Consider the following 26,529-nt stretch of genomic DNA (forward strand, 5'->3'; position numbering starts at 1 on the left):
AGGTGGTCTTAAAGAATGACTACCACCCAAGGCTCTGACTCAGAAGAGGAGGCAAGTGGGTTCTAGGATCCCATAAAGTTCTGCCTCATACCTCTGCTGTTTCAAAAATATGGAGATGTATTCACAGGCATCATTTAGCTTCTAAGAACAATTCTTGACTGTGAGGTCACTAGTACCTTTTTTTTTTATGAACTATTAGTGTTTAAGTGTCGGACGTTTAGGTCACTGGCATGAAAGCTCATGAAAGCCCCTGGCTTAATGTTAGTCTGTTAGTTGTTCTGTTTAAAAAAGCCGCCGTCCCATACAGCACAGCCCCCCACTGCTAACGCAAGCAATAGCAACCTGGGATTGGCCGGGACCCACCAGCACTCAGGGGACCCCTCAGAAGGAAGCAAAGGAAGCCCCGGAGTCACGTACCGGGACTGGGTCTGCTTAGTGATGTTCTTTATGGTCAAGCCCTCCTTTCCGATGATGGCACCAACAAACTGGGTGGGGACCAGGATCCGCAGCGGGAAATCAATCTGTCTGGCCTGAGAAGAGCCCCCAGGGGCATGGCCTTGCTCCCGGGAAGAGTGGTCCCCACGCTGGGCTCGCTGAGGGGGCGAAGGGGAGCTCACCTCTTCATCCGGGATGTAGGAAATCTTGAAGGAGTAGTTCTCAAACTGATGCCCGCTTAGCTTCTCGATGGCTCTGAAATGCAGCAGAAGCAAGTGAGCTTTGTTAGAAAACAACATAGGAGAAACGCCCCCCCCCCCACCCCCACCCCGGGTCAGTGGACCACTTCATTCACTCTCGTTCACTAGTTGCCTGTGTGAGTGCCGTGAGGTGAGCAGGGCAGAACCAATTACTCACGGTTAACAATTAAACAAATAATCACATTGTACAGGGCCGGTCAGGCTAGATATACAATTTGCCATTCTGCTTTTATTTACCCCCCCAAGGCTGTATTCCCCTCATCAAAAAGTTTTTGTAAGTATCAGTATAAAACTGACTCTTTCAAAAAATTTTCATTGTAATAGATAGTTATTATTGAAAATTCAGCAGATAAGCACAAATAAGAAAAAAATCCTAGCCCATCCTATGTCTTTTTAAAAATATATTATTTATAGAAATGGATTAATACTATTACTTTATAACCTTTAAATAGTTAATATTAACTCTAAACATTTCCCCAAGTGATTAAATATCCTGTTTAACATTCTACTGATTTATCATTTTTGCAACTGATTCTTTATTGTTAGATAGATATATCCAGCTATCTATCTCTAATTTTTACTATTGAGTACAGTGTCGTCATGGCCATCTTTACAAGTAGAACTTTGCACAAAGAACAAATTCCTGCATGAAGTTGCAGGGTCAGAGAGTATGCAGAATTCTTTTTTTTTTTTCCTGTCTTTTTAGGGCCACACCAGTGGTATATGGAGGTTCCCAGGCTAGGGGTTGAATTGAAGCTGTAGCTGCCAGCCTACACCACAGCCACAGCAACATGGGATCCAAGCTGTGTCTGTGACCTACACCACAGCTCACAGCAAAGCCAGATTCTTAACCCACTGAATAAGGCCAGGGATCGAACCTGTGTCCTCATAGATGCTAGTCAGATTTGTTTCCTCTGAGCCATGACGGGAACTCCCAGAGTTCTAACATCTTAAGTATTGCTCAGTGTCCTTTTGGAAAGATTTCAGCATTTACTATTCCATAGCAGTTAAGAGATCATTTGTGTCCTTGAATCCTCCAAAGTATAGAATATTATTATTTTAAAATGCCATTACTGCATTTTAAAATTTATACATGAAGTCGAACAATTTTTTCCATGTTTTTGGCAGCATGTGAAAATATTAACCCTATTCTACAAGGTTAAAGTTTAGGGTTTATGAATTTATTACAAAGAATCATCTTCTGAGTTCAATTAAAAAAAAAAACAAACTAGGAGTTCCCGGCGTGGCGCAGTGGTTAACAAATCCGACTGGGAACCATGAGGTTGTGGGTTCGGTCCCTGGCCTTGCTCAGTGGGTTAACAATCCCATGTTGCCATGAGCTGTGGTGTAGGTTGCAGACGTGGCTCGGATCCCGCGTTGCTGTGGCTCTGGCGTAGGCGGGTGGCTACAGCTCCGATTTGACCCCTAGCCTGGGAACCTCCATATGCTGCGGGAGCGGCCCAAGAAATAGCAAAAAGACAAATAAATAAATAAATAAAACTACTTTAAAAAACAACAAACTAATATCATGTACAGAGGTCCAACCTAAGTAGTAGCCAGACAAAGAGCTATAAAGGTGAGTTGTTGGTATGTAATCTGCTTACCTATGTATGCAAAAGTCAACAGCAAATGAACTACTGCATTTTTCAATGCAAAATTAACGCTTTGCAAACTAGTGATGTGAAAATGGGTTAAAAATGTTTTCTTAGGTGTTGAAACCTTGAAAAAGAAATAAAGCTGTAATCCTGGGATGTATAACCAACATGGATATTACGCCACATTCGTAAAGCGTGAACACATGTGACTATAATTCTAGTTACGCTGACCTGACAGGCACCTCATGGACCTCCTACAAAACAAAACGGAACTTGTTTTCGATGTTGTTTGTTTTTTAAAAAATTCAATCCCATATCCATTAATAGCCAAGCTCACAATTAACTATCACTAAACCAAGGCAGTCATGAATGGGGTTAGGAAGTGAATGTGGGTAGGAAAAAGAACATGAGCCAGGTGCTCCTTTTGATGAACCACGCCTAGACAATGCTCCCTGGGGCTGATGTTGCTGAGGTGGATCCCCCTTTTAATATTCATAGAGGGAAAATGAGGTTTCAGGATCCATTCAATAAGTGTGGATAGAAACAGGTGTGGGCTGCTTCTTCACAGTGCATGGAGGAAGCTCCAGGTAAAAGTGGCTCCCAGTGGGTGCCAAAGCATATTCTAGGACACAGTGTCACAGAGTTGGTGCCTTCTTTCCGGATTGTGTTAAGACACAGGCCTCACCTCAGTTTTGATGCCAAGGCTCAGCATTTTTCAAGATAAAATCTCTGTACAATCAACAAACAGAAACCCTGGTATAACTGCCCTGGTGCTCCGCTGACAGGTCAAAGATCTATGTCTTTTCAGAAAAGGCTTATAGTGGACTCAATGGAATTCAAAGACAAGCTCTCCCTGGCTCCCAACCCTCACCCAATTTAAAAGGAAACAAGCCCAAATCCACTTACGTTTTTGCTTCTTCTCTTGTTGCATATGTGACGTTGACAACAGCAGTTTCTGTGTCTGTGTTGACTAGGAAAGAAGCAAAAACTATATTGTTGTAGAAAAAAAATTTGTTGCCCTTTAGCTCAATGTAAACAGACTTACTTTAGAGAAAAATGCGCACACACACAAAAAAACTCATCACCCTAACTCCATAGTTATTTGAATCTCTGTCTCTATTCATGTGCATTCATGGTAACTTGTAATCAGTTGTATACAGACATTTGTAATCTATTATCTATACAACTTAAAGCTATATTTTCATTTATTTTATCAACCCTTTTGCATACGTATATGTACTTCTTTGGCTTTTTCAATTTTAATGTCTACATAAAATTGCAGTAAGTAAATGTGCCATGATTTTTTTGTCTAACCATTCCTTAATTGTTGACAAATGGGTTGTTCTCAGTGTTTGCTATTCTAATAGTGTTGCTAAAAATCACCATTGTTGCAAGTATCACTTGATCTGTGTTCTTCTGAATTACTTTCTCTAGGGTAACTCAGAATAAAAGTAATTGGATAAAAGAACATAATGTTTTTTAATGATTGTATTCAGATTATTCTCCTGGAAGTTTACATCAATTTATTGTAACACTATCACGGTATGAAGTTTTTAAAAATTTACTTTATTACTTACTCTTTTTAAAAATGTTAAAAAAAATTTTACTTTATTATTATTATTACTTTTTGGCCATGCCTGCAGCTTGTGGAAGCTCTTGGGGCCAGGGATTGAACCAAAGCTGCTGCTGTGACAATATGGGATCCTTAACCCGCTGCACCACAAGAGAACTCCCAAAGTATGAGTTTTGTTATAATTTGCATTTATTTTAAAATAATTGGATATATGTATTAAATAAGAAAGTATTTTAATTCTTCATTCACGGATAAGGTTGAACTACAACTATTTTTGTTCCCTCTTATTGAACTCCTAGACTGTATGAGTTAAATCTTGTAACTGTATAAAATAAATACAGTGACAATTCCAACTCCCTTGGCTGAGGGGGAGAACACATAAACTCTAAGAGTGGTAATAAGGGATTACTCTTGTGAGCTGGCTTATCTTGATTCATAATTGCTTGCTTATTCTTCCAGAGTCACTCATTAAAAATAAACTCAAAAGGCAAGATAAAACTTTCTCAAGTTGGTAAACTTAAACCAAAAACACTGTTTTCCTGGAGTTCCCGCCATGGCTCAGTGGTTAACGAACCCAGCTGACACCCATGGGGACGTGGGTTCAATCCCTGGCCTTGCTCAGTGGGTTGAGGATCTGGCTTTGCCATAAGTTGTGGTGTGTGTCACAGACGTGGCTAGGGTCCTGCGTTGCTATGGCTATGGTGTAGGCCGGCAGCTGTGGCTCCAATTTGACCCCTAGCCTGGGAACCTCCATATGCCGTGGGTGCAGCCCTAAAAAAAAAAAAAAAAAAAAAAAAAAAAATGATTTCCTTTTCAAAACCAGTAGACATGACTAAATCAAAATCCTCCCCCATTAAAACATTTAAGCTACTGGGAGACTTGGAATTAACAACATTAAGTTAAGGATAATTCAAGGCAACCACAATAAGGCTCCTTTTTAAAGTAATGATAACATCCTGTAATGTAGGGCTTCTTAATCTTGGATCCATGTTAGATGTTAGAGCTTTAGGAATTCTATACTCACCCCCGCCCCCCACAAAGATTCAAATTTGTGGATTGGATTTTTTTGGTTTATAATTTTTTTTTTTTTGTCTCTTGTCTTTTTAGGCCTGCACCCATGGCATATGGAGATTCCCAGGCTAGGGGTTGAACCAGAGCTAGAGCTGCTGGCCTACGCTACAGCCACAGCAACGCAGGACCTGAGCCATGTCTGAGACCTACGCCACAGATCACTGCAACGCCGGATCCTTAACCCACTGAGTGAGGCCAGGAATTGGACCTGTGTCCTCATGAATACTAGTCAGATTCGTTAACCACTGAGCCACAACAGGAACTCTGGTTTATAATTTTCATGAGATTCTGAAAAGGTTAAATGCCACTGTTAACCAATAACTTCAAAGTAGATGCAGCCTTTAGGACAGGGGATGCCTAATACTCAGGAAGGAACTGCCACTGAGATTTACATGTCATAAATGCCAAGCCCAGCCCTGACCTTTGCCTGGGAGGTTTGTATTTCTCTCCAATACACAGTTACCCAGAGGCATCCTCACAGTGCAAAACAGGGGACATGAAGCTCATAACCATCCTCCTGCAGTGCTGACACACTGAATGCTACAAAGGCCTCATGTTTGTGCTTTCAGTGCAACAGATGAGGCTGCAGACTTCCAGAAGTGGGAAAAGGGCTGGGTTTGCACCTCCTGAGTAAAGCTATCCACTAGGAGTCTCAGATTTTGTTCTCACTTCCTAAGCAGATTCTTTGTTCTTTAAACACATTTGCCTTCAGGAAACCAGGCAGTTCTCTGATTCTGGGAAGAACTGAGCTCCATTCAAATACTTTATTTCATTGGACATGAAAGTTCTATAAAGTTTCTTAAAATGCTACTGAAAATGTTTTCCTGATGAATCAGGAATCACCTATGAAACAACAAAACAATAGCCCAGCACTTTTATCCCATAGTTGTGAGGCTGCTGAAAACTGGGCACTCTCCAGGGCACAGGTGCCCTCAGAGCTATAAACTGCCCCAGGAACCTGGAATATTTCTTTAACATGGGCTTAGCTAGTAACTTTTACAGGTTCATTTCTGGAAGGCCATCCTGCCCACTACATCCAATCCTCACTGGAATGTCTTCTTTTCCACACTGAGGAAAATAAGAACCCAGAAACAGAATCCTTGAAAATCATGTCTTCTTTCTGAGCTCTTTCCCTTCACCTTTGGACATGGGCAGCAGCAGCATGAAACTGAATAACAGGATGTTTAATATTCATAGAGGGAGAGCATCTGAATAATTATTACTTCAAAACCATTATATGAATTATACTAGCAGATAGAATAGATTGCAAATGAGAAAACAGATTTCTCCATTATTTTCCCTAAGTGAATTTTAACAATTCCTTGAGATTATGTGTCACTCCATTGTCTATAAATATTTATACAGGTTCTCTCTGTGTGACACAACTACTCAGTGAAATATGAAGGGTAAATTTATTCTCATTTTACACATGCAGAACTAAGCCAGTAAGGTTAAGTGACTTTTATAAGGGCTCACAGTCAGTAAGTGACTGAATCACATTATGCTTTCTAGGTCAATGCAAAAATAATCTTATATCACATGTTACTGCCTGTCCTATCAGGAGCTTGGAATCTACTTTTCTGGGACTCTTAAAGAGCTACCTAAGATATCAGCTTCAGGTACCTTTTTTTTCTTTAAAACCATAGCATTTCATATTTTAGAAGATTAAAAAAAAGGGTGGCAGGAAAAAGAATATGTATTTTCTGGGCATTTATAACACCGTTCCTAAGACAGAGGCTTTCAAATGAGTACACACAAAAATTACTCAGGAGTGCTTGCCTAAAATACAGATTCATAACGTCTTTCCCCAAAGAGTCTGACTTTGTAGGTCTGTCTATGGTAAGACCTAGGAATCTGCATTTTCAAAAGGATGTCAGGCAATTCCTACTCCTTGAGAAACACTCATTAGGGATCTTTTGTTCTTAGCCAGGAAGAGGAAGAGGAAAGCTGTTAGTAGTGTAAATCCAGTTACTTCCAAGTAAATTAAGCTTATCCCACCCTGACAGCATTTGTCCAGTGCTTGCAGAGTATAAGAAAAATAGCCTGAAAACCATTCTTTGAAAAAATATAGAGCTTTCTCACATATAGTTAGTTGGGAAGCTTGCTTCAAAGGAAACTAAACTTATTATTTGTCCTTGGATTCGACTCAACCTATAAGAAATAACAGGTAACATTCCTCTCAAAATTCAATAGGCTAATTTCTTCACTATTACCTTGTTCCACATTCTCCACTGTCCCATACTGAGCCAAAAGTCCATCCAATACCTGAAAAAGAAGCTTCATTGTCAGAATTTTAGGTCTTCCACTAAAAGAGCCAGAACTGAGTAAGTGTACAGGACTTTCATTTGCTCACTGGCTCCCAAGTAATCTGTTCACTGAGGAGATGGTCACGTTTCTGAGTGTTAGTAATTGTTAACAATCACAGTCATCGTGATTGTTGGAAACCACCTGCTGCTTTTGTAATGAGAAGCAGAATAAAGTACAAAGATCACTTCTCTTTCATGGAAGATTTAACCATTCTTCCTTCAGTTTTTCTTTAGGGAAGCTCCTTATTTTAAAAAGCAATGAGATATAGATATGTTCAAACTTTTTCACAATAAAAAAATTTTTTAAGGTAATGAAAATGTTAGACAAAAACATTATTTCCTTTAAGGCTATTCTGGTTTTGTTTGGGTTGGGGAACATGGGGCAGTATGTTTTTAAATAATGCAATAAGGCCACTCCTCCTATTCTATCTTACTGTATTTTAAGATAACAATCTTGTAAGAAGTTTTACAACTCTGAAAACACACCTTAACTGTTATTCATAGCAACTAATTCAAAATAAACAAAAAACCTGCTCGAACTAACAAAGAACCTGCTAGTCTTATTGGTTTTCCATTTATGTTATTTTCCCCCAAATCCTAATTTGGAAAAGCAAAAATCTCTTTAAAAATCATGGGTTAAAATCAGAAGCCAGGTATACACTTTGTTTCAGAGTCTTTCTGTTGGTGCTCAGTGCAGGAGAAGGCAGAATATGAGGAATCAGAGTACGTGCCCTGCACGATGAAAGGGGCAAATCCAAGACTCCAAACTCAGGGCAGACCATGTACATTAGGACAACAAAGAAGGGAAGCCTGAGGAGCTCTCATTCCTAAGTGTGAGAGGGAACTCTTAACGAAGGGAGAAAATGCCCTGTGAACCCATTAAAATAAAATGAGGACAGAGAGCAGGAAGATAAAACAGAAATGACATTGGCCTACCTCCCACTGCAGGTGAGGAGGGATGTTTCGAATCTGAATTTTCCTGCTCCTGTAAAAAATAAAAACAGACACAACAAACAGGCATAAGACTGAGTTTTGAGTTCACTTTCTCACTAAGGCATCAGCAAGGGATTTCAATTGTGAATCAAGAACATCTTGTTTTAAGCCATTCGTCAGTTTCTCCCTTTGTTGGTATTTGTTTTATCTGTTTAGGTGCTTCTATATCGGGTGTGTATATGTTAATGACTGTAATATCCTCTTCTTGTACTGATCCTTTTATCATCATATAATATCTTACTGTATAGCACAGGGAATTATACTCAACATTTTGTAGTAATCTATTATGGAATATAATCTCACCACCCCCTGCAAATCCCAAACTAAATCACTGTGCTGTATACCTGAAACTACTGTAATATTGTAAATCAATTCTACCCAATAAAAATAAATAAAAGAAAGAAAAAAATAGCACCTTGTTTTAAGGTTTTCAATTACTTGGAAGAAAAAAATAAAGAATAAATCCAAGACGTCTGAACAAACTAAAGAAACAGCTTAGATGCAAATCTGCCTTTTCAATTTCCTACCAAAGTAGTTAGAATTTAAATTTCCATACATATTCTTATTTTAGAATTATCCCCTTCCTCTTCAAAATGCATAGTCCTGCAACCCGACAGGTACCTAGACTCAAACACGAGAAGTGGAGTCATATACACAGCAGGCTTAAACAAGATATGACACAACAAAGCAAAGCTTCCTTTAAAAAATACATTTTTATTTCTGAATAGGTAACACAGTCCTAATTCAAACATTCGTACACTTTAAAAAGGTTTACCATGAAAAGTCTTACTCATTGCTTGTGTAACCTTCAGTTTCTTTATGCAGTAAATAAAATATAAATGCTTATATTCCCCCCTCTTCTTACAGAACTATTTCCATATTCTATACACTCAATGCATCTTGTTTTTCCTTTGTTTTGTTTACCTAAAAGTAATGTTCTGGAGATCTTTATGCATTGGTAGATAGAGAGCATCCTCATTCTATCTGATGCTACGTGGATGTATCAAAGTACACTTAACCCATCCCCTACCTATTGATGGACATTTGGGCCTTCTCTTGCCTTTTTATTCAGAAGATTTTTCTCTTTTTTCCAAGACATCCTGCTGGTCTGATACCTTTGAGTGATTTAGATTGTTTCTTGTTTTTACTTAAGCACTAAAATTAGATAGAAAAAAAGAATAGAAATATAAAGATAAGACTTTTTCTATCTTTGGAGACCATATTAGATCCTGGAAAGAAAACACAAATCAGCATTTAAATATTAGAGAGGTCATTTCAGTGGAAAAGCTTGGCATTGAAATCCCATAAATATCCCCTTAGGCTGTTGTAAGAGAAGGAATGTGGTGGCCAAAGTGTACCCCTGTTACTTTTCCTCTCCTTCTTGTGTCAGAGGTACAAAATAGTTGCTATACACAGCCACACACTTCTCCCTGGCTTTAATCCAGGCAACAGCCCCAGAAAGAAATGTTACAATTCATGCAGAAAGAAAAAAGGAGAGAGACACAGAGAGAAGTACACAGAGGAAACGACAAACATACCGTAAAGGAAGTGAGGGGCTCCTGTTTTCTCAGATTATTTTTATAGAATAAAAGGGGGCCTTCCCTTTGTTCTAGATCCTATATATTATTTCTATTTTGTCATATTAAAAAAAAACGAGAATGTATTCATGCTTTACCAGGGCTGTTGACATGACTATATAAGCCATGCTGTAAAACCTCTAACTCTGTGTTAGGATAAGAAGGAAGAAAAAAGAACCAAGAGCTAATTTCTACTTCTGTGCTATGAAGGCTCTTTCCTGGACACTGCCTTTGGCAAGAGTTCGTAATAAAACTGCTGACAACACCCCCATACAGTGGCTACATGGAATGCTCCACAGAGGATGTCACAAGCTTAACTATTTATAGAAAAGGCATCATAGTTTGCAAGAAAATTGAGTATTTCTAAAGAAAAATATTTTTGTTATCTCCAAGTACAAACATTGACGCCAACTGCTAACAAAGAATTTACTGACAGAAATCATATTGGAAGAAACTTGTGCAAGGACATAAAGATTTGAATAAAGACAGATACTGCTGCATTGTTACGACAAAGAATACAAATAATCTAAATATCCAGCAGCAAGAAGATGAGTAAGTAAATCATAGCACAGCCATGATATGCAACATTATACAGCTGTTAAAAAGAATGAAGTAGACTTATGTCCCTTGTCATAGGATACTCTCCAAGGCATAATGCTATGAGAGCTAATTACAGATTAAGTTAATCCTGTTTTTTAGGATCATAAAACAGAACTATATATCATTATTTACATATATATATGTAAATGCATACAAAAAGGTAGCTACAAACATTTGGTTGGTAAAATGGGACACATTCTTTTAATTTTAGCTACTTCTGTCTTTTTTTTTTTTTTTTTTAATGAGACTGCATTCATGTCTTACTTGCTTTATTAATTTACTTTTTGGCTGTGCCCGTGGCATGTGGAAGTTCCTGGGCAGGGACTAAACTTGCACCACAGTAGTAACCAGAGCTATGGCAGTGTCAACATCTGATCCTTAACCTGCTGAGCCACCAGAGAACTCATTTTTTTTCTTACTTGCTTTAAAAAATTTAACAATTAAAAGCTCCCTACTAGGCTGCTTTCATTAATAGATACAATTTATCTTTTAAAAGTACCCTGGAACCTACTTAAAAAAATAAACAAAAAACACCTCACTTTCTCCATAATTAGGTTAGGTATCCTTGAAATCTTACTTAACAGAGTATTTATTTACTTGGCAAACCCCTTTGTTCATAATGTATAAATAATCAAACTCTGCCCAGTCCAGATGATCCCATGTCCTAACTAAATGGGCCTAAAACAGTGATGCTTCCCTGTAACATCCTGTAAGGATCACACATCAGGCAAGTCAGTTGAGCAACTGGAAGGTTCGTTAAGCAGGATTCTAGGAGAAATCATCTCTAGAAAGCTAGTGTGCTGCATCTCTAATCTTAGACCAGAATGGAAAGAAAGAAAGAAAAAGAATTGAGAACTGAACGGGGTAAAAAGAGATCACTGCAGCAGAACCCACTCAGCTGGAGCTCAGTCAGGTCATCTGGGAGGGAGGACATCCTGAGAGACTGTCTTTTAGAAGCAGGAGAGATGAGGATCTTTGGCATCATCTGGATACCATGCTTTCTTTTTTTTACTCAATGAATTTTATTACATTTATAGTTGTACAGCTACTATCACAACCCAATTTTATAGCATTTCCACCCCAAATCCCCAGCCCACCCCCCCACGCCCCAACCCTGTTTCCTTTGCAAACCGTAAGTTTTTCAAGGTCTGTGAGTCAGTATCCGTTCTGCAAAGAAGTTCACTGTGTCCTTTTTTTTTAGATTCCACATGTAAGTGATAGCATATGACACTGCTGTCTCACTGTCTGACTAACTTCACTTAGCATGGTAATTTCTAGGTCCATCCATGTTGCTGCAAATGCCATTATCTCTTTCCTTTTATGGCTGAGTAATATTCCATTGTGTGTATGTACCACATCTTCTTGATCCACTCCTCTGTGGGTAGAGGTTTAGGTTGTTTCCATGTCTTGGCTATTGTATACAGTGCTGCAATGAACACTGGAATACATGTATCTTTTTGAGTCATGCTTTTCTCTGGATAGATGCCCAGGAGTTGGACTGCTGGATCAAACGGTAGTTCTATTTTTAGTTCTCTGCAGACTTTCCATACTTTTTTCCACAGTGGTTGCACCAATTTACAATCCCACCAACAGTGTAATAGGATTCCCTTTTCTCCATACCCTCTCCAGCATTTATTGTGCATAGACTTTTTGATGACGGCCATTCTGCTTGGTAGAAGGTGGTACCTCATGGTAGTTTTGATTTGCATTTCTCTAATAATTGGTGATGCTGAACATCTTTTTGTGTATTTTTTGGCCATCTGTATATCTTCTTTGGAAAAATGTCTGTTTAGATCTTTTGCCCATTTTTTGATGGGGTTGTTTTATTTTTTTGTATTGAGCTGTAGGAGGTGTTTATGAATCTTGGAGATTAATCTCTTGTCAGCTGCTTCATTTGCAAATATTTGCTTCCATTCTGTGGGTTAACACAGTGTTTTCTTGTCAGGGAACCCAGGATGCCTGTCCCCTTCTCCCCTGGGAGTGACGCTGGTGTGCCTTTCAAAACCCAGTTCACACCTGCAGACAATTCCAGGGCATCTCCAGGCAGAATGATTTCTACACACTCTTTAGCTTTTATAACAGCTCTCTCTTTGCTATAATTATTTATCTGCTGGCGCTGTCCCCTCACTGGATGGAGATTTCCTCAAGGACAGGCTTCTTGTTTACTAGTTTCCTGTCCAGCAAGGGGCCAAGTGCAGAGCAGAAAAGGAGAACATGGAACTCCAGGGATGGGAAAGGCACTCCTATTGCTGGCTGTAGTCTATTTATGACTCAAACCTTCTTGATTCCACAAGGACGGCATAGGCTGTCCTTTCCTCCTTGGCCAGGTAGTGAAGGGAAGACGGAAGAGTTCTCTCCCTGCTTTCCTTTAGAGAAGAAATCCAGTGTTGGGCTCAGTCTTGAACAACGACTGTGGCTCTTTCTCCTTTTGAAATCCATAAAAGTGTGCTCTGCTTGAAAACAAGCCAAATTTACACAACTCAGGAAAGAGGTTATAAGAAAAGAATTCTTCCTCTTGAAAAAGGATTATCTCACAATTCTTTTATTTTAGGAAAACAATCAAGCTCTCTAAATATACATAACTGACATCTCTTCTCCTCACTGCCTAGCACATTACAGCCGGCTCCTATTGGTCTGTGGACTGTCCGTCTTCCAACTCCCCCTCTCCCATCCATCCCACACTTGGCCGCCAGTGACTTTCTAAGACATAAATATGACCAGTTACTTCTGCATTTTTTGAATGATTTACTATCACCACATCCAAATTCCATGTCATGCCCCTGTTACTGCTCCTTTCCCCATCTTTCAAAACTTTAAACTTTCTTGCCCCACCAAACTGCTCTAATTTCAGGCTCTTACCCTTCCCTTTCACCCAAAACAAATTGCCACACCTGTAATTTATATGCGTGCCAGGTCTGAGCCTTCAACATGCTGTGTACCTTAAAAACAAGAGTAAACAAAGGCAGTAAGAAACATGAATTTAAAAAAAAAAAATTTTTTTTTTTTTTGTCTTTTTAGGGCCACACCTGCAGCATATGGAAATTCCCAGGCTAGGGTCGATTTGGAGGTGCAGCTGCCAGCCTGTGCCACAGCCACAGCAACGAGGGATCTGAGCTGTTTTCAACCTACACCACGGCTCACAGCAACGCTGGATCCTTAACCCACTGAGTGAGGCTAGGGACTGGACCCGCATCCTCGTGGATACTAGTCAGATTCTTAACCTGCTGAACGCCCAACATGATTTTTTTTTTTTTAATTTAACTGAAAGTCAAGTACAGAGTACCCTTTAACACAGATACACAGGCTCTTTTCCCAAGGCTTTAGAATTCAAGAGCTCGTAATTTCCCACTTTCATATTCAAGTAAGCTAAGTGTGTTAGGTGGAAAAGGACAAGGAGCTCTACACATCCAGGAAAAGAATAAAGCCTTATACCCATCCTTCTTGGCTGGGGACCTGGCCAATTTGATGGATTCTACATTCTGGTTAATCGATGACAATAGTATACACACATGTAGACTCTCAAATCTTAAACAAAATAACAACCCCAGCTCATCTAACTCAAATTTAGTTGATGGTTTCTAAGGCTCTTCAACATATAATTGCCTCAGGGTACTTTTTATGAATATGTTATCTTTGTACCACAGATGTCCAGAGGAAATAGAAGGCTTTGAGTGAATTCCAGATAAACTAGATGTCCATTGTTATGACTTTTAAGGACGTGGTAGAAATTATTTTGTATGGTAGAATCCGTTGCTTTAAATAGCTGGGAGATCAGCTAGGGAAATACAATCATATTTACTTGTCAAAGAATCTCTATGATCTTGAAGAATAACCCTAAACCTGTGTGTGTGTGTATAATGCCTGTTTACATGTGAGGAGGATAATATCATAGTTTCTAGGCATATGGTCAATCAACCACAAACCTGCTAAGTCACCTTGGGAAGACTAACCCAAGCCTTGACCATTGTGGGAAGAAAATTAACCTATATTGCGGAAACCCAGCTCACAGGATCGCAGATTCCACTTGACAATTAACTGAGCTAAGGATTGGAGGATCTCTGGAAAAACTGTGGGCAAGCAGCAAAGGAAGCAAAAAAGGTCCTATAGGAGAGTCCTTTAGGGGGCAATGAGAGTCTATCCAACTGGGTCCTGTCTGTTTCTACAGCAATTCTGAGCTCTATCAGATGACACATGGTTCTCATCTTGGAGGGAAATCAAAGCACCACAGAATGTACATTATCTAGGGGCAGGGGTGCTAACTGACTCCTAGGACACTGACAGAGTCAAGACAAACCACCAGAGCTCCTGGCCACACTGCCTCTTCCAGTGCTACAGTCAGATTCCCTTGCATCCCATGCCCTCATTAGTATGTGTTTGTGGAGGCACTTTATCTCCTTCCCCATTCCTCATTAGTTCTGAGAGTTCCCCTTAAAATTTCTGGACATTCTGTACAAGGGACATCCTGTGCCAAAGTGAACTAGGACCTAGGGCTAGCAATTAAGTAAGGGAAGCAAATGAATCACCAGAGACAGCCAAGTCCAATCTTCTACCCTACACCCAACTACCCAACTGTCTTTTGAAGTTCTTTCTCTCTCCATCTCTCTCTCATACACACAACCAGTACAGGAAATGACTAAAAGTCAGTAAAACAAACTGTTAAGTCACTCTGTTACAAAATTATTAAGAACAACTGCCTCTGCCTCTATGGAATCTAAAATAAATGTAGTATAGCAATTATTAGAAAAACAAGTGCTTTCAACATAAAAAGCATTGAAAAATGAAAAAGAGTTTTGGTTTTTTTTTTTTTTAGGGAGAAAAAACACGTGATCAGAGTAAAGTCCTTGTGAATATTAGCAGTGTTACAGGCCAAATAATAAAAGGATTAAATAAGATATTATTGTGGTGCCCTGTTGCAAATGGTTTTGAGCCAGGAGAACTGCAGTTATGAATCCAGTAAATTCCCTTGCTCTATAAACTCACACCCACAAAACCATAAACCCCCAAGTGGCCCTAATGCACTCATGCTTCCCGAGGAATGAGAGACAGGCTCTCTTGGAAGTCTACTGCTTGAATGTCACAGAAAAGAAATCAGTGCTTATAACAAACAATAGTCTGAGACTTTGTAACTTATTTACCTCTGAGCCCATCAATGAGGCCTTGAATCTTTAAGGGGTTGCCAACACAATTCCAGATTTCCCTTTTGAGGAAAACATCAGGGATTCTTAATTGTTCTTGAAAGAGGTAGGAGAAAAGAGAAAAGTCAGCAGGCTACTTAGATGATAACCTGATGTTTGTGATTAGTTCAGGCTGCCACTCCTGGGCAAGATGGTGAAGGAGTTTTCCTCCTAGGTTGAGTACAATGAGTACAAATTACATAAGTGACCACTGAGTTTGATGCCAACTGCAGGATTCTACAAATCTTTTAGAAAGGGGTATATGTGGAAGGATAAAACTATCTCCTGGTAAAAGGAATCAGGCTGCCTGACTACAGATTGAAACCACCATACATTATTCCAGTGAAGTAGATAATCAAATTCCTCAGAGATTCAGTATTTTTGCTCTTTAAAAAAGAAGTCAGTATTGAACATTTCTCTTTTTTGATTCAATTCAGTAAAAGGGGGTGCTCCTTTTACCCAAGCAGTGGTAAATAGAAAAAATAGCTGACTCGAGGAAGACTGAAAATCTAAATACTTATTTGGGGGAAATATACTTTCCTTGTCAAAGACATCTTTAGTAAATTAAAATAAAAACAAAAAACTTGACATAAGAAAACTGTGACTAGTCTAATCAAAATTTGCATTGGAGTTCCCCTGTAGCACATTGGAAACGAATCTGGCTAGGAACCATGAAGTTGCGGGTTTAATCCCTGGCCTAGCTCAGTGGGTTAAGGATCTGGCATTGCCATGAGCTGCGGTGTAGGTTGCAGATGTGGCTCAGACCCTGCGTTGCTGTGGCTGTGGTGTAGCCAGAGGCTGTATCTCTGATTTGACCCCTAGCCTGGAATCTCCATATGCCATGGGTACGGCCCTAAAAAGCAAAAAAAAAAAAAAATTTGTGTACAAATTTCCTATACATGATATTGTCTTTTCCATTCACCATACCCCTCCATAACTCATTTTATGATAATACAGAAAAAGAAATAACACTTTTAGCTCTAGTTTTACAGAATTTTTCCATGGACTTCGTTGAACACTATCTTTTTACCGTCCTTCAAATTATTTTATTTGATGAAGTTTATTAAAGATTCAGAGATACACCCAACACATTCATTACAGTGTTTTTAGCAGGAAGCTTTCCCCAAACCATCACCACTATTACTTGTACTAATGCGTGCTAAGCATCCCATTTAAGCTTCACCACCTGCCTATGAAGTAGGGATTGCTATCCCTATTTTTCAGATACCTGTGAAGTGTTGAAAAGTCCCTTGTCCAGTCTCACAGCTGGGGAGCAGTATTTTTGACTTGTGGTTTGTAAATGTAAATCTTTACTCTGAAAATGTCACTTAGAACTGTCAAATCATCAATAACAAAATTTACATTTCATTTCAATGAATTTTGGACAAAATGTGCCACCTCAGGCAGATCCTAAGAAAACAAATCTTAGGAATAGATTTCTAGGTTTTCCTTCTCATTATCAACCTCATCGTAGACTGTGACCAAAAACATCTCCCCTAGGAAGGGTTACTTTAGAAATTTCACTATAGTGGCTTGCTCTTTGCTCCTCAAAAGAATTTACTTAAGATAAATGCCCTTCAGAGAGGGCCATAAAGGTATTAACTAGTGGACAGGGTCAGCTGACTCCTGGCTGACACTCAGCCTCTCCTGGCCCATGACTGGGAGGTGTGCATGCTTGCAAGCCTTTGCTTATTATCACTGGGCCCCATCAGGGCTGTGCTAAACTTCAAGGGGCAGGACAGAGTTTGAGAACCCTCCCCAAAATAAGGATTGCTGAGTGAAGAAGGGCGGTGTGAATCCCAGACAGATAGACAAAGTTCTCAGAAGGAAAGGGCATTCATGTATGCCTGAGTGCCTGAGTACAAACATACATTTGGATTCAGGAGGGTAAAATCTTGAGAGGTAAGACTGAGTCTGTGAGTGAAAGATCTCATTGCCAGCCTCCAGCTTTATAAGATCTGGACCAAGTAAGAACTGAAAGAATTTTACTGTACTGTGATAAAGATTCCAGTTAAGTTCTAGAGAAGTGGTTGCCCTTATAAGGCTCTCAATTCATTATCTGTATTTTTTTTTTTCTTTTCTCTTTGGCTTTTTAGGGCCACAGTTGTGGCATATGGAAGTTTCCAGGCTAGGGGCAAAGTGGAGCAACAGCTGCCAATCTACACCACAGCCACAGCAATGTGGGATCCAAGCTGTGTCTGTGACCTACACCATAGCTCATGGCAACACCGGATCCTTCACCCACTGAGTGGAAAGCCAGGGATCGAATCTGAATCCTCATGGATGCTAATCGGGTTTGTTTCTGCTGAGCCACAATGGGAACTTGTCGTTATTTGTAATTATGACTAACGAGAGTAAAAACAAATATGTACACATATTTTGAACACAATAAAAAACATAAACTTGATACAAGTTACAACCTGAGTATATAAATGTTTTCCTGGTGCAGCAGAGGGTAAATACAAAATCAGCTTTGTAAAGGCAAGGGAGCCATGTGCCTAGGTACCCACAACTGTGCCATCCTTTTAACATTGCTTCAATTCATCTTCCCCAACAATTGTTTTCTTGAGTTCTCCAAACAGCACTCAAATCTGTCCATTTCCTTTCTTTTTACCTATGTCTTTTTCATTTTTCCCCTCCTCATATCAAGCAGCATCTGGAACAGAACAGGTGTTTAGCAATCACAAATTCACCAGGAGCATTTGCTGCTGACAGCTGGCTTCTTTTCCCTGGCCCACTCCATCCTGTGTCCTGTCTTCCAAGTATAAGAACACGTGCTTAGCGAAGATACTGATGGGTGGATCTTCAACCAAGCCAATTTCTTTCACTACAGTTTAGGCTGGAAAATGCAGAGGAAGATGTTTCTGACATAGCAGCCACTGCACAGGCTCCCTGTGATTGGATGTAATGACTCATATGGACATGGTGTTTCTTCCCTGAAGACAAGTACAATGGCATGCCTTGACATACTCAAAAGACAGTTTCACAATGAACAAAAATTCAAGCCAGAAGCTATGAGTCTTCAATGTCTGGGAATGAGTGACAAACCAACAGCCACTTCACTTCTGAAAAGATGGAACTATTTCCAGCAGTTATAGAGAACTTTAATCTTATTCATCATAGTCACGGTGATTAAGGAAAATTAAATTCATCTCTAATACAGCTCTAAATCCCAAGTAAAACAGAGAAAGGCAGGAGGGAGTTGGCCAAATCACAGAGTCCTCCTTTCTACAGGTACTTCTCCTTCCCCACACAGTGTAAAGCGAACAGCACTTGCCATCTCATCAGAAGGAACATTTCACCTGTTGAGGGTCAGGTGCTGCAAACAATCTAACCACACATACCCAACTGTTCTGACTGGAGGTTAAATACTGGACATTTTACCTGATTTGGGGGAATAAATGGTTTCTGAGGTTAAACCAAAAGCTCTTCCAAATTCACTTAACAAAATGTTCACTAAGCACCTACTATTTAGCTAAACATAGGTTTTAGGTTCTGGGGTACAGCAGTGAACAAAAAGAAAACATCCTCATGCTGCTTATATTCCATGGATATAAAAAAAAAAAAAGGCAATATTGACCTCAACGACCCTAGAACTCTCTAATTTCAACAGAACATACTTTACATGTTTAATGAAACGTGTACAGTTCAGTAAAGAATGTACTTTATTTTTTTTTTTTTTTTTTTTTTTTTTGTCTTTTGTCTTTTTTTTTGTTGTTGTTGTTGTTATTGTTGCTATTTCTTGGGCCGCTCCCGCGGCATATGGAGGTTCCCAGGCTAGGGGTTGAATCGGAGCTGTAGCCACCGGCCTACGCCAGAGCCACAGCAACGCAGGATCCGAGCCGCGTCTGCAACCTACACCACAGCTCACGGCAACGCCAGATCGTTAACCCACTGAGCAAGGCCAGGGATCGAACCCGCAACCTCATGGTTCCTAGTCGGATTCATTAACCACTGCGCCACGACGGGAACTCCTAAAGAATGTACTTTAGAGGGTTGGTCCCTTGATCCAAATCAATCCTCAAGGAATAAGCCTATTCCTGCCTTTTCCTAATTATATTTTTTGGTTTTAGCTAGACATGAATTCAGTATCTTTGGCGGGGGGGGTGTGCACTTAGGGCACGTGGAAGTTCCTGGGCCGGGAACTGAACCCACACCACAGCAGTGACATGAGCCACTGCAGTGAAAATGTTGGATCCTTAACCTGCTGTGCCACAAGGGATCTCCAACTAGGTATCTTTTAACACCTGTTTCTGCACAGTATCTCTGTAATTGTAGCTAGTAAAAAGCATCCATCACGCAAGTCCTTGTTTCTAAGCGCTGTGGGGAAGTTACTGTTGGGCAGGTGTTTCTGTGTATACAGCAGTGGGGCACCAGCACTGCCACAAGAGAAAGCTTTTCTTCCCACCCAGACCTGCCCTTAGCACTTAATCCCCTGAGATTTCCTCTGCTGCACAAAGGGGAGCTCTGGAGAAAATAAAAAGATCAGAGGAAAAGTTATCTATCAAAATTGGAAGAGGAATCAGAAAAAACTTTTCATACAACACCAATAAAAACAAAAAAAGCACTTCCCAACATACAAAGAAAAACAAATCAATGAATGTCTTCACTATCTCATAAAGTGCTGATGTAAAAAGAAAGGACAATTATTAGCTCTTAGAGCTAATGCTACGTAATTTGAATACAATGAAACTCACTTTTTAAAACCTCAAACAGCCAGCCTTAAAAACAGATGATTTAAGATCTCTTTACATCAATTCTGAAATAAGACAAATTAGTAGGGAGATAACTCCAGATATACAAATTTGATTTGTAACCAATTTGGGAAGACTAGATTTTTGCACAGAGAAATTTTTCCAGTGGTGCTGATAGAAATGCAAGATTCCTGAGCTGTATCCTTCCTGAACTATGTACATCCTATCCCTACCCCTGCAGATGCACAGCTCTAACCTGGTGATGTATACACAACAGTCACTCAGTACATCTGATGGATCAGTGAATGTACATGACAGGGTTAACATCTCTGGCACTTACACACAGAATCCCTTCCAGCTGCTGATTCACACTCTCTTCTGAGTTCCCTGTCTTACAAAGACAGTAAACAGAGCATCTGTCTCAGTTGGTTCCTGACTTTTCATCACTTTCTCTCAAGCCAGCACCATTAGCTGGGTGGGCCCCAGAAGGACCTATCAATGGGATGTTGCAGCTAGGAGGCAACACCTGATGAGAATAAAGGAGAATAACCTACCCAGCTCAGCCGGGTGGTCCTGCTTCCAAAACTTCAAATTCCTTTTCCTCTCTCTCCTCCCTTCCCTGGATGCAGTGCAGGGTTGACCCCTACTTCCAGGACCCTGTCCCTTTCTTTGCCAGGAGCCAAGTCCTCAGCAGCAGGATTGAGGGAGGGAAGAGAGTTCAGCAGCTACCCTCCCCTTAGCTTCCATAAGCTCCTGCCCACCCCTCTCCTCTGTCCCTCACCAAGGAATTACGAGAAAGTACTCCAGAAACTACAGTGTACCCTATACATGGAGGCCTTAGGGTTATTTTGATAGAAGTATAGCACCCTCAAACTCCTTTTCCCAGCTTTGGTCCTGATATGCCCAGGAGAGCTGGTACTTGGTTTTCCTATGAAATATGAGTAAATCTGACCTCACCTGGTGAGTCACAATTAGACAATCAATTAGAAGGAACTGCAAGGAGCCAGCACTGAACTAGAAGAGAAACCACTGAAGTGATAAAGAATCACCTATGGATTCAGGCTTTAAAGGACCATTTCTGGATAATTTCAGAAGTTCAGAGGCTTATTCTTCTCCATTTAAGAGCACCTTGATTACTGTGCTCAAGTGAGAGTATTTTGTTCCTCAGTGGGAAATACAAATCTGTAATAGTCAAGCAGATACTTGTGGAAATGCAAACATGTTATTTACTAGCATCTATAAGCAAAACAAAAGCCCTGAATTTCTTACAGGAGAAACAAGGATCTAAGAAAAATATAAGTTTAAATATATTCCCTGGATTTTCTAATTTAGCAATTCTCCATACCTCTAATAAAACATTTTACTGGCTTGGCCTCAGGCTAGCAGTTGGAGACTCTGGGCCAATCATTTAACCTCCCTGGCTAATGCCTCAGATATGTGGCAGTTTTGACAAGATGACAGGCAGTTAAACAACCTTTTTTCCAAATCCAAGAGTTACTTCATTTTGGCAGCAAAAAAAAAAACTGTCACAAAAAAAAAGGTAGGGAGCGTAAAGAAGAGTGTCTCTATGGACCTCAGGCTACAGAGACTGAATTTAAAAAAAAAAAAAAAAGTCATCCCAACAAATCTTGTGTTTAGTAAGGGCCACAATTTTTAACAACCTAATAATAGATAAGTTAGTTGATAGAGTCCATAGTATTTTATAACTAAATAGCTTACAATCCAAAAAAAAAAAAAAAAAAGTAGATTTGTAACTCTACCTGTATCACAACCCATTCCTACAGACACAATTTACCTCACTTCTTCCCTTTCCTATCTTACTGCAGAAAGCCTCATGTCTACACTTTGCCTACTGCCAGGGTTACTCTTGTATAATATCTGGTGTCTGGATTTTGAAGCTATAATGTTATTTCCTGAAATTTACTGAGAATGGAGGGTATGGCACAGCTAAGTGGGAGCATGTCCACTTTCTATAGGTGTGTATAGGTCTGGCATGGGACTGTGAATGAGAAGACTATACTTGTCTCCAAGGAATTCCATTCATGTCATAAACCACTAGATCAAAGCTTATGCTTCCACTACACAGAAACAGAACTCTGTCCCATAATCCAGATGCTGGTTAATTAGTATTGTAGTGATATTCTATTTGTTATTCCACCTTTGATCTAGACAGCTCTGTAAAGCCTATGTGTGTGTGTGTGTGTGTGTGTGTGTGTGTGTGTATTTGCTTTTTAGGGCCACACCCGCAGCATATGGAAGTTCCCAGGCTACGGGTCTAATCGGAGCTACAGCTGCAACCTACACCACAGCTCATTGTAACACCAGATCCTTAACCCACTGAGCAAGGCCAGGGATTGAACCTGCAACCTCATGGTTCCTAGTCGGATTCCTTTCTGCTGTGCCATGATGGAACTCCAAAATTCTTTTTTTTTTTTTTTTTTTTTTTTTTGTCTTTTTGCCATTTCTTGGGCCACTCCCACAGCATATGGAGGTTCCCAGGCTAGGGGTTGAATTGGAGCTGTAGCCGCCGGCCTACGCCAGAGCCACAGCAACGAGGGATCAGAGCTGTCTTCAACCTACACCACGGCTCACAGTAACGCCGGATCATTAACCCACTGAGCAAGGCCAGGGATTGAACCCGCAACCTTATGGTTCTTAGTCGGATTCATTAACCACTGAGCCAGGACAGGAACTCCCCAAAATTCATATTTTTAAAATAACATGCTTTTAGCAGCAGGTGACAGAAATTTAAGACATGGTACATTTACTGGAAAATTGGCACTAGATAATTTACTAAGGCCTGTTCCAAATCCAGTGGTCCAGGTAACAAGTGAGTGAGACTTTAAAGGCAGAGGGATGGGAGGGGAGCTGGTGCACTGAGACATTAGGATGAAAAGTGTTTATATTACATGGAGTTCTAGTGATTTTTATATAGTGATTCTGTAGATCTCAGAAAACCTGGACACATATCTAACACTCAACAGGTTTCTTTAGGATAAATTCATTTTTTGGAATTAAGTTCTCCATGTTCTTTGTGCAAAGTTCACAAGGTATCAAAATAGAAAAACCATACTAGAAAATTTTTCCCTCTACACCTAATCTTCAGTCCCCCAGTTCTGATACCAGTTTAAAAAAATTATTCCAGAGTATTCTATACAAAAGCATATATGTATATAGTTGACCTCTGAACAACATGGGGTTAAGGACACTTACTTGCCCTCACCCTGTGCAGCTGAAAATCTGCATATAATTTTTGATCACTCCCAAACTACTATAGCCTACTGTTGACTAGAAGCCTTACTGATAACAAACTCATATTTTGTATGTTATATATACATATATACTATGCATTCATGACATGCCTAAATTTTCTTTTTTTTTTTTCTGGTATTTCTAGGCTACATGGTTCATCTATAAGAAATTGTCCCAAATTTCCAAAAATATTTCCAATGTATTTATTGAAAAAAAAATCCACATAGAATGGACCCATTCAGTCCAAACCCACGTTGTTCAAGGGTAAACTGTGTATTCTCTTTTCTCCCTCAAATATAAATGTTAGTGCTCTGTATATGCTTTTTTTTCGCTTGGAGAGGCATACGAAGTTCCCAGGCTAGGGGTCAAATTGGAGCCGTAGCTGCCAGCCTATACCACAGCCCCAGCAATGCAGGATCCGAGCCGCATCTGCAACCTACACCACAGCTGGCAGCAACACCGGATCCTTAACCTACTGAGTGAGGCCAGGGATGGGACCTGTGTTCTCATGGATTCTAGTCAGATTTGCTTCTACTGAGCCACAATGGGAACTCCTGTATCATTCTTTTTGACAGCTAAGTAACATTCAATTTTATGAATTACCAAAATTACTTGAACTGGTCACCTGGTTATCATATGGGCATACAATGTTTCTAAACTTTTGCTACTTCCAAAAAACCAAAAACATTGTAATGAGAAACTTGTCTACTTTTGCACATGTATGAGTATATCTTTGAAGATAAGCTCCTGGAAGTGGAATCACTGAGGGCCATGTTCTTGTAATGTCAACATACAAATGCAATATTATAGGAGTTCCTGTCATGGATCAGTGGTTAACAAACCCGACTAGTATCCATCAGAACATGGGTTCGATCCCTGGCCTTGCTCAGTGGGTTAAGGATACCGCATTGCTGTGAGCTGTGGTTTAGACCGCAGATGTGGCTCAGATCTCGAATTGCTGTGGCTGTGACGTAGGCTGGTGGCTACAGCTCCAATTTGACCCCTAACCTGGGAACCTCCATATGCTGTGAGTGCGGCCCTAAAAAAAAGACAAAAAAAAAAAACAAACCCCAAAACCAACAAAACAAAAAACAAACAAGTGCAATGCTGTTTCTCCACACATCTGAAAAGTTATCCAATTTTTGATTTCTGCCCATTCATAGGTGGAAAATACTATCTTTTTTGCATTTTAATTATGAATGAGGTTGACCGTATCTCACATGTTAAAGAATCTACCCATCCACCCTGGAAAACTCCAGAGAATTCTTCCCTGCTCTTCTGTATTCTGGCAGGTGTCTCTGGTTTGATTAACTTCATTCACTTCATTTACTTAACCATCTGAGCATTTACTATGTTGGACACTAGAGAGACAGGTGGAAAGCCTATTCCCCACATGAGGAGCTCACAGTCTGGTAGGAAGACAGCCAGTACACCCTGCATGCCCATGCTGCTGTGAGATAGGCCTGCACCATACTGGAGGGTACCGAGTGGCTGGAGAGACAGGAGGAGAATGTCTTCCTCAGGGAAGGTGATGCCTCAGCTGGGTCCCAAGCAGTCGGAGGGAGAGTGAGCCACATGAGCAAAGGCAAGGTAGAGAGTGCAGAAGGGTTTGGAGGACCTTTCAAGTTAAGAGAATGAGGTGACAAGGGCAGGGCAGCCAGAGCACTTGGTTTTGAGGGACGAGAGAATGCTTCCAGGGAGCACAGAGGCGATAAACTTTTCACCAAGACCCCAAAACTGGGAGACAACATAAAACAGAGCTATCACATTGCCTTCTTTTCAGAAGCTGTTTTCTTCTTAATTGACTCCCTTCCTCAGAGAAGACAGCCTTATGATTCTGAGAATTTGGGTGCAAGAATATATAATTCTATTCTTTCCTGTAGCTGTGTGTATCCCACCCCTGGAGCAGTCTACCGATAATTCCTTGCATCCTTTTCACATGGGGCTGCCAGGTCCACTTAACCAACAAATTGTGCTTCTTTAGCTGAAAATAAAAGCATCTTGCCAACTACCATCCTAATACTCTTCTGTTCCCAGCAGGTATTTACCACACCCCTTGAGAGTCTAACAGATAGATCTATTAAAAATAACAGTGTTGTAGGTTAGTGGAAGGTATGATTAAATAACACAATTGATTTTTTTTTTAATGAATGCACTAGAACTTTTCTCTTTAATTCACACGAACAATGCCTCCATCAAAGTAATGCCCTTAGAAGACTATTTATTTATTGTAATGATTCCTCTGACCAACACATTTTAAAAGTTCTTTTATTAATATTTTCTACAGCATCATTGGATAGAGTATTGATTTAACTTAGCTGCCTTTGGCCTGTGATGCAAATATGCTGTGTTAAATAAAACTGTCCCTCTTTTTCTTCCTTTTCCTCTTTCTATATACAACAGAAAATAAAACTCAGAGGACTCTCCTCTGCTTCTTTGAATAGCAAAGAGCTCTGCTCACTGGGGAGTAGGCTGTCTTAGTTTGTATTGAATGCCAGGACTTCTGGGCTGGCCACCATACCCGTGTCACCAACCAGCCTCATGAGGGATTCACCTCCCACCTTCCTTTTGGGGTGGTGGTGGAGGAAAGCAGTGCCAGGAAGAATAACGCCTTTGGCTGTCTCAAGTTCCCTGGTCTGGTTAAGGAGAGGGTATTTACTCAGGGGTATGGTGGTACGTGGGGAAGCCAACCCCATTAGTGTGGGCTGGTCATCAGAATGGGGACAAAGATACATTCTTCATTTCTAGACTGTGGCTGGTCAACATCAAGTGCCAGGATTAAAATTTCACCTTCACTGAGGGGTGGCTGTGCAGGCTGGCAAGGTCAGTGCTCCCACGGCCCTCAGCTAGTATCTTCTCCATCGCATTGACCTCAACCCACTGTTTACATCTCTGCTGCCCATGGAGTTCCCATCGTGGCTCAGTGATTAACGAATCCGACTAGGAACCATGAGGTTGCAGGTTTGCTCCCTGGCCTCGCTCAGTGGGTTAAGGATCCG

At 40.3% G+C, this 26,529-nt stretch overlaps 1 protein-coding gene and 1 long non-coding RNA gene across 23 annotated transcripts in view; both read right to left on the reverse strand.

The window, feature by feature from the left end:
- Positions 1-26,529, reverse strand: part of IGF2BP2 (insulin like growth factor 2 mRNA binding protein 2) — a 164,050-nt gene that overhangs the window by 33,246 nt on the left and 104,275 nt on the right. For 12 of the 21 annotated variants that reach the window (XR_014824494.1, XR_014824488.1, XR_014824491.1 and 9 more), the window contains exons 3-6: positions 8,177-8,225; positions 7,148-7,199; positions 3,197-3,260; positions 418-690 (exon numbers count right to left, since the gene is read on the reverse strand). Coding sequence is in view for 16 of the 21 variants with exons in the window: in XM_021069998.2 (XP_020925657.1) it covers positions 418-690; positions 3,197-3,260; positions 7,148-7,199; positions 8,177-8,225 (438 nt within the window). In the remaining 5 variants the exon portion in view is untranslated. Of the gene's footprint in view, positions 1-417; positions 691-3,196; positions 3,261-7,147; positions 7,200-8,176; positions 8,226-9,263; positions 11,508-11,541; positions 12,384-26,529 lie in introns of those variants that run through there. The other 9 variants (XM_084990626.1, XM_084990623.1, XM_084990624.1 and 6 more) reach the window with 6 other exon arrangements.
- On the reverse strand, positions 18,206-22,945 carry LOC146397645 (uncharacterized). 2 transcript variants are annotated; one of them, XR_014824496.1, is made up of 3 exons: positions 22,917-22,945; positions 19,572-22,638; positions 18,206-19,247 (listed from the first exon to the last, which is right to left on the reverse strand). It is a non-coding gene; the product is annotated as an uncharacterized LOC146397645 (long non-coding RNA). The 2 variants fall into 2 exon arrangements; XR_014824495.1 differs by lacking the exon at positions 22,917-22,945 and having other exon boundaries at positions 19,572-22,673.

The sequence above is a fragment of the Sus scrofa genome, chromosome 13 (genome assembly GCF_054392235.1).
Source record: "Sus scrofa isolate SSC_HxYL_T2T_F1_AM1 chromosome 13, Sscrofa_HxYL_maternal_Yorkshire_Landrace_v2.0, whole genome shotgun sequence".
Classification (NCBI taxonomy): domain Eukaryota; kingdom Metazoa; phylum Chordata; class Mammalia; order Artiodactyla; family Suidae; genus Sus; species Sus scrofa.